This window comes from Mastomys coucha, unplaced genomic scaffold, assembly GCF_008632895.1.
Source record: "Mastomys coucha isolate ucsf_1 unplaced genomic scaffold, UCSF_Mcou_1 pScaffold3, whole genome shotgun sequence".
NCBI classification, from domain to species: domain Eukaryota; kingdom Metazoa; phylum Chordata; class Mammalia; order Rodentia; family Muridae; genus Mastomys; species Mastomys coucha.
The window spans coordinates 40,639,992-40,648,310 of record NW_022196909.1 but is presented as its reverse complement, the minus strand read 5'-3'; the positions used below and the strand labels follow the sequence as shown (position 1 = coordinate 40,648,310).

At 50.9% G+C, this 8,319-nt stretch overlaps 1 protein-coding gene across 3 annotated transcripts in view; it reads right to left on the bottom strand.

Annotated features, from left to right (window-relative positions):
* Positions 1 to 976: 976 nt before the first annotated feature.
* Positions 977 to 8,319, bottom strand: part of LOC116075205 (sodium/glucose cotransporter 1-like) — a 48,477-nt gene continuing 41,134 nt past the window's right edge. For all 3 annotated transcript variants that reach the window (XM_031348236.1, XM_031348238.1, XM_031348237.1), the window contains 3 exons: positions 4,886 to 5,101; positions 3,629 to 3,731; positions 977 to 1,637 (listed from right to left, as the gene is read on the bottom strand). In XM_031348236.1, coding sequence (XP_031204096.1) covers positions 1,312 to 1,637; positions 3,629 to 3,731; positions 4,886 to 5,101 — 645 coding nt within the window. In that variant the 3' untranslated portion in view covers positions 977 to 1,311. The remainder of the gene's footprint in view (positions 1,638 to 3,628; positions 3,732 to 4,885; positions 5,102 to 8,319) is intronic.

Sequence of the window (8,319 nt, the reverse complement as noted above, 5' to 3'; positions counted from 1 at the left end):
GGGGGGGGGGGGGGGTGGCACACCCCTTTAATCCCACCCAGCACTTGGGAGGCAGAAGCAGACAGATTTCTGAGTTCCAGGCCTACAGAGTGAGTTCCAGGCCAGCCAGGGCTATACAGAGAAACCCTGTCTCGAAAAGCCAAAGAAAAAAGAAATGAGGCCAGGTTCTGACCAATCAGAGTGAAGCACAGGACCCTTGCTTGGTGGGCTTGCCTGCCTGCTTGCTTGCTTGCTTGCTTGCTTGCTTGCTTGCTTGCTTGCTTGCTGAAGTACATCTGTGCATCCTACAGAAGTGAAACTCCTGCCTTGTGGAAATCTGTCAAATTGTGTGGTCATTTTCTTGGGACCTCCAGACCCATTTCTAACAAGACACAACATATTGGGGAGGGGGGCACAACTGGGACTCAGGACTGTCTGCTGAAGAATTAAGGAAGGAGTGGGGCACTGAGTTTGTCAGTAAGTCTACCTTGAGAGTGTGTTTTGCCCAGCTCTGAGTGGGCCTTCCCCAGGTTGCTTCAAGACACTCAAAAGCTTTGCTAACGACACACACCATTTGTTACTATGATCCGAGAAGAAGAGAGAGAAGTTTAGGGAATTCCCATAGAGGCATAGCCCAGGAGTGCCTGGACATGTCGGCTAAAAAGAATCTCACCTATACAGCTCCACTCTTAATGTAAGAAACGGGACAAGGCTAAGACTAGCTCATAGCAAAAGAGCAGGCCCTCCCTCTACCCTCTAGGGAATCAGAGCAACAGAAGCCAGTCGGTGGTAAGTGGTTTAAGGACCAATTGCTTAGAGCATCCCTGACCAGCTGAAGTTTGCACCAAGGTGGTAGCTGTTGCTCCCTGGTGGCCTGAGTGGTCATCGTCGTTGGCATTAGCGAGAGCCTGCGGCAAGTGTGGAGATAGACTTCCGCCAACAGCATCCTTCAGCTGGGCCATCCATGCCTCTGAGAAGCATAGACAGCAAAACGATATTGAGGGGGGAGATTTTTAAAATATATCCCAAAATATCATAGATTTTTTTTTTCTTAAAAGCCAGCATTAAATTCAAAAAGGAAAGCCTGTATTGCCTAAGAAATTTAGAGATGAGGATTCGCCTCGGTGAGGAGCAGATGTCCTCACGGGCATAGTTTGTAAACCCAGCGACGGCTTTGTCTCTTGTCCACGCATGCGCGCCAGCTGTTAGTGCTTGCCCCAAACCCTGAGAGCCAGTGTTCCTTGGTGAGGTGTTCCGCCCTATATTGTTGGAAACACTTCATCCCTCTACGATGAGGTAGGCAGCCTGGGAAGGTCAGCAAGTCCTGAGTCATCAGCCAAAATAGATGTGAGCAGTAATGAGAAGCAGGAACAAAAGGATCGCGCTAGCCTGCACGACTCTCTTCCAGAAGGGGTTCTCCAGTTCTTCGCTCCAGTCTTTCATCCTATCCACGTGTTCCTCACTCTTTCTGGCCGCCCTTCTCCTGGCCAGAATCTCTAAGGCCGTTGACGCGTGGCTGGATACCACCTGCTTCCAGGTTGTCTCTAACTCCTCCTTAGAGGTGTTCTCGGGGCATGTCTTAGACTTTGGCTGTGAGTCGAGACCGCAGAACAAGTCCCAGAACTTCCAGAAGCAGGTGTGGGCCTCTCCAAACATACCTGGAAGAGAGGGAATGGACGGTCAGGGGGTCAAAGCAGGCTTGAATTCGGAAGGTAGGACTTGAAAGGGAGGCCCACCTCAGCAGCATGAAGTTCCTCAGGAGCCTTATACAAAAGCCCATTGTCAGCCTGTGCCAGAAAACGGCTAACGCACAGGGTGAGAAAGGGGCTTGGGAAGTATTGGGGTTGCTAAAAGTTCAGAGTCGTGCCCAGATCGTTTCGATTAGGCAGTCCAAGTAAATGTTATAGGAACTCACTGTGTTACATATGTCACAATGGTATAACACTGTCCTCCATCCTTTTAAGTATAGGACAAGTGGTGGCCTCTCTTTGGTCTACACCTGCTGTCTTAGTCAGGGTTTCTATTCCTGCACAGAGCTTCAAGAACAAGAAGCAAGTTGGAGAGGAAAGGGTTTATTCAGCTTACACTTCCACATTGCTGTTTATCACCAGAGGAAGTCGGGACTGGAACTCACACAGGGCAGGAACATGGAGGCAGGAGCTGATGCAGAGGCCATGGAGGGATGTTCCTTACTGGCTTGCTTCCCCTGGTTTGCTCAGCTTGCTTTCCTATAGAACCCACGACCACCAGCCCAGGGATGGCACCACCCACCATGGGGCCCTCCCACCCTTGATCACTAATTGAGAAAATGCCTTACAACTGGATCTCATGGAGGCACTTCCTCAAGGGAGGCTCCTTTCTCTGTGATAACTCCACAGCTTGTGTCAAGTTGACACAAAACCAGCCAGTACACCTGCCCCTGGGGTCATTATTCTTTGGAGGACAGAGGGAACCCATTAGTCCTAGAAAAAGATGTTCTCTTTAGTAACTTCTAGGGCATGTCTTCTCCAGGAAGCTCTAGTCTCCTGCGTGGCCGGCAACGACAACTGCAGACACCTGGGCTCCAGAGGACCATCGCTGATGGTGCTGGCTGGCCCCTCAGAACCTGTGCTGGCCAGGATCAGCACCATGCTAAGCTCTATCCCGCGACTCTGGGCCCAGCCACTGCCCAGAATGTGAGCTCTCCTAGCCGCTCCTGGGGAGAGGGCCCTGCTGAGTGACCAGACAACTCCATTTCGGTCAGAGCTGGTTGTGTCAACCATCTGATGTCTCCTGCCTCCTGTGCCTGGCGCTGAGGCTGGAGATTTACCACAACAGGAGAGGCCTCGGGGACAGTGGAACTATCAGCCAGAGAAAGAATGGCTTCCATTACAAAGTAACGGAGACCGGTAGCCAGGGAGGACCATTTGGTGACATAGTTATCTCATTTTTTGTGGCTGGAGAGTTCTGATCTCCTGTCATCCTGTGGCTTCTGCTCTTTTTTTTTTTTTTTTTTTTGGTTTTTCCGAGACAGGGTTTCTCTGTGTAGCCCTGGCTGTCTTGGAACTCACTCTGTAGACCAGGCTGGCCTCGAACTCAGAAATCCACCTGCCTCTGCCTCCCAAGTGCTGGGATTAAAGGCATGCGCCACCACTGCCCAGAGTTGAAAGTAGGATGTACTCTAGTTTGCTATGATAGAATTCTGACCAGAATAAACTTGAGGGAGGAGTTCTCCATGTGGCCCTTCTTTTACACACTAGTACTCACTCCTCTCTCGGTGCTGTGCTTCTGGTGTGCTCTGTCAGAGGTACGTCATGTGTGCTCTGTGTGTGCCTGGGGCTAGACCCAAAGGCTGCTCCTTGAGACTCAACTTCACCCATCACCCAAACGTTGCTGGGAAATGTCTCTAGAGCACTAGGCTTTCCTGAACCCCTTCTCCCTTTCCGGTGCCTCCTCATCGCCTGGCTCTCCCATCCTTTGGCCTCTTAGGCTCCATGTGTGCGGACAACCCCAGAAGCATTTTAGTGGGAAGAAAGCGAGAGATAGGAATCCTTCTATCCAGATGTGTCTTGGGGGTAAGGATGATGGGGTAGGAGGCATTTGGGGCAGCTGCCCCAGCTTCGGGGTCCACACAGTTTGGCTTCCGGAGGCTCTGGGTGTTTATCATTACCTGGCTCGAATGTGAAGCTGGGGAAGGCCTTCCACCTCATCTCTTTGTCTAAAGCCACTCTCCTCTGTCGGCTGTTACGTAAACTCCAGCAGAGACCGTGGAGCTGGGTAGGGAGAGAGCAGGGAAGGAGTTGGCATGGGACCTTGGCCTACAAACATAGATCCAAATTGGCTCTGCTTATCTTCTTTTCTTTTTTTAGATTTATTTTTATTTATTTTTTATGTGTATGAGTGCACTGTAGCTGTCCCGATGGCCATGAGCTATTATGTATGTGGCTGCTGGGAATTGAACTCAGGACCTCTGCCAGCCCCGCTCGCTGTGGCCCCGCTAATTCACTGTAGCTGTCTTCAGACGCACCAGGAGAGGGCGTCAGTCAGATCTCATTACGGATGGTTGTGAGCCATCCTGTGGTTGCTGGGATCCGAACTCAGGACCTTCGGAAGAGCAGTCAGTGCTCTGACCCACTGAGCCATCTCGCCCGCCCACCTGCTTATCTTCTTTATAACAGGTTTTCCCTAAGTGACCTAGGCGGCCTTGAAACTTGCTGCTTACCCAGCTGACCTAAACTTGTAATACCTCTGCCGCTGTCTTCTCTGGCTTAACTCTTGACAATGTCCAGACTAGGGAAAGCTGTAAGTAAAGTGTATGCTCTTGTATCTCCATACCTGTCTGTCTCCCCCTTGATTGACAGGTGGATGCCCGGGGACCCTCACTCCTGCCAACACCAATTCCTTGTGCCAGGGTGTCAAACAAAGTGGGTTACAAAGCGGAGCCAATTCAGGCTTTGGAGTGCCATAATGAGAGCGCTAAATAGGCTCCTTACCTTGGACAACTTATTTAACTTCTCTAAGCCCAAGCTTTCTAATAAATACATAAAACCGCTTCTGCATGGACTGTCCTGACAGCATTGGTCTATACTAAGATTAGTGAACACAATGCTTCAGAGACAATAAGCCCTTCGTAAGTCTAACCCTCAGGCTTAAATGACTGTAGTTGATGAATCATTGAAGAGCTTTAGTTTATTGTTGTTGTTGTTGTTGTTGTTATTATTATTATGTTGTTGTTGTTGTTGTTGTTATGGGGGGGGGGATTGCTGAGCCAACACTCAATTGCAACCAGGGTTTTTTTCTGTGATCCTTTGCCCATTTCTGACTGACTCCACCCATAGTCCCCCTATTTCTGGGAATCCATTCCTCCCTCATTCGTGATTTATCCTGGGACTCTTCCTCGAGCCTCCCTATGGATGGTGGCACTTACATGGTTGTCCGGAATCGGTTCCGTGGCTAAGGAGATGGCCAGGGTGATCAGAATGGTGACCAAGAAAAGGCAAAAGCCAAAATAGAGGTAATGGAAGCCGCAGATGAAGACGGGACACTGGCGGTCGCTCCCGCAGGTCACCGGTCCATAGAAAAACTCAGCCAGCAGTCGAATGCCACCAATTGCGGTTCCCACAATCAGCCCCCAGAAGGCGCCCTGCCAAAGAAGCCAGATAAGAGTTAGTCAAAGATAAAGCGTTAGGCGAGACGATGTGGCTTCTTCCTCCCTTTGCTGAAGAGCTGGGTTCTAAAGTGAAGTGCGTTGTAATGGGGGCATTGCTACCTTGCAGACGAGAGTCTGAGCAAGGGAGGGGATGCCAGGCCGTGGCACTGTCCCTTACATCGAGCAGGGGACTTAAGAAGAGTTGGAAATGCTTTTAACTGAGCATCCTCCTTTTCATCCTCCTCTTCCCTACGTGGGAGCCCGGCTCCGAGAGCTCACGCTGGGGTCAGACCCAGGAGCCAGCTCCAGCTCATTCCCTTTCTACCCTCTTCTCCCTCATCCCTCAGCCAATCATGTTGGCCTCCGCTTCCCAAATGTGTCCTGTGCCCAGTCCCTTCCCATGGCCCTCACCTCCTCCATCTTTTCTCATTCAGGGAGTCCCCACCTTGTTCCTAACTGTCCCCTGGCTCTGCAGGAGCGTCTACTAGAGAATGCCAAGCCTCTTCCTGGACCCTCCAGTGACTTTTCAGCACCTGTCACCAGGATCAAGCCTCAGCCCTACACTGTGCCTCACCCCTACACCATGCCTCAGCCCTACATTGTGCCTCACCCCTACAACGTGACTCACCCAAACACCATGCCTCAGCCCTCCACCGTGCCTCACCCCTACACCATGCCTCACTCCTACACCATGCCTCACCCCTACACCATGCCTCAGCCCTACACCATGCCTCACCCCTACACCGTGCCTCAGCCCTACACTGTGCCTCACCCCTACACCATGCCTCAGCCCTCCACCGTGCCTCAGCCCTACACTGTGCCTCACCCCTACACCATGCCTCAGCCCTCCACCGTGCCTCACCCCTACACCATGCCTCAGCCCTCCACCGTGCCTCACCCCTACACCATGCTTCACCCCTACACCATGTTTCACCCTTACACCGTACCTCACCCTTACTGAGGCTCCCTCCTCTCTGATGTCTCTAGCTCCTGTTAAGTTGACATGAAACTAGCCAGGACAGCGCCTCTGTACAGGTTTGTGTGCATGCATGTCCAGAGGCCTCATGGAGTCCTAAAGCTGGGGTTACAGGGAGTTGTCACATACCCGATGTGGGTGCTGGGAACCGAACTTGGGCCCTCTGCAAAAGCAGCCAATTCTCTTAACAAGTGAAACTGTCTCTCCCACCCTGCCCTGCCCTGCCTCACATCCCTTCTTAAATACCCCGTTACTACCACAAAGATTTATCTGCTCGCTTTGTGTCATCTGCTTCCCCCAATCAGATTGTCTGTCTGCTCTATACAGGCGAGGACTCGAGACTGGCTCAGGAGTCGGACCTAGAGACTCTTTCAGGCTAGCGGGTGGATGTAAGACGAGATGCCTACAGAGGGGGCAAAAAGGCTCAACATTTAGTCAAAGGACCCAAAGCTATCACTTCCTGAAGGTATACAAAACTGAGTGGGAGAAAGCTTGGGAAGGCGCTTTAGGTCAATAGAGGCGACCATGAAAGTGTGTACCGTATACCTGTAACCTTAAGCCATGGACAGCAGGAGAGCTTTGGGGTTGTCCCAATATCCCAAGTTTGTCATCACAGAGAAGCAGACTACAAGGACCACCTCACCCTCCAAACCATCCCTTTCCAAGGAGAGCAAAGTGAAGCCCAGGTTACTCCCCTGACGTTTATGTTGCTAAATTAAGTCTTGGAGAGCTGGGTGGATTGGCAGCCCCAGCAGGTGGCCTAAGGGACTGAGCAGCTGAGACAGGCCTTGGAGAGAAACCTCTGCCAGGTGGAGCTGCCAAAATAAATTCCTGGCAAAGCAAGCGGTCCATGAAGGAAGAAGGGTCAAGCGGGCAGGAGACAGATCAGCAGTTATCGGTTTGGAACAGCCTGGAACTGCGGGCTGTCCATAGAGAAGGAAGGGTCTGACACAAGGGTGAGGGCCCAGATCACACATGGCCTTGGGTGGGTGCATGGGAACTTGTGCAAGGCCAGACTGCTTCGATTCTGTCCAGGGTAACAAGAGAGTTTAAGTCATGATTCAAAACAAACAAACAAACAAATTAAGCTGGGCAATGGTGGCACATGCCTTTAATCTCAGCACTTAGGAGGCAGAGGCAGGCAGATTTCTGAGTTTGAGGCCAGCCTGGTCTACAAGAGTGAGTTCCAGAACAGCCAGAGCTCTACAGAGAAACCCTGTCTAGAAAAAAAAAAAAAATTAAAGACAATAAGAAATGTAAGACATTCAGGTTAATTATGCCTTTAAAGCGTCAGGTCCAAAGGAAATGCTAATTCCCTAAACCCTGAAAGGCAATCCAAACATCCAGAAATGTGCTCAATCAAGGATTAGAGGAGGATTCCTGGCGGTTAGATAAAAGACAGCATTCCCCAGTTAACCATGAAGCTGGTTCCCTCTACCAAAAGGAGTGGAGTCACCGGCAGAATGGATGGATGATGACAAGCTAACAATGGCCTCTGGGCTCCCTCCCTATCACAAGTCCCTGTTACACACTTCAGAGACCGTGATACACACTCCTCCTACCCTGACCATCTACTCTATAAAGGTGAGGACTAGGTACTGGCTCAGGGGTTGAATCTAGAGACTCTTTTGGGCTGGGGTGGATGCAAGACAGGGTCTTGAATGCAGGCAAATAGTAACACAGGGATGTGAGGCAGGAGTGGGGTGGGTTGGGCTGGGCTGGGAGAGAAAGCTTCACCTGTTTAAGATTTATTTATTTATTTTTATGTGTGTGAATACACTGTAGCTGTACAGATGGTTGTGAGCCTTCATGTGGTTGTTGGGAATTGAATTTTTTGGACCTCTGCTCGCTCTGGTCAACTCCACTCGCTCTGGTCCAAAGATTTGTTTACTGTTATATATATGTACACTGTAGCCGTCTTCAGATGTGCCAGAAGAGGGCGTCAGATCTCATTACGGGTGGTTGTGAGCCACCATGTGGTTGCTGGGATTTGAACTCAGGACCTTCAGAAGAGCAGTCTTACCCACTGAGGCATCTCTGCAGCCCCCATTTACTCCTTTTGCGGAGGACCTAAATTCAGTCCCCAGCACCCATGTTGGGTATCTCACATCCCATCTCCTCCTGCCTTACTCTAAACATTCTCCAGTTCATGGACTTCTCTTTAATAACCCCACTATCCCTGCTATGCCCCTCCCCCACTCTGCTCCTACCTTTCTCACTACACCCTCTCTCTCTC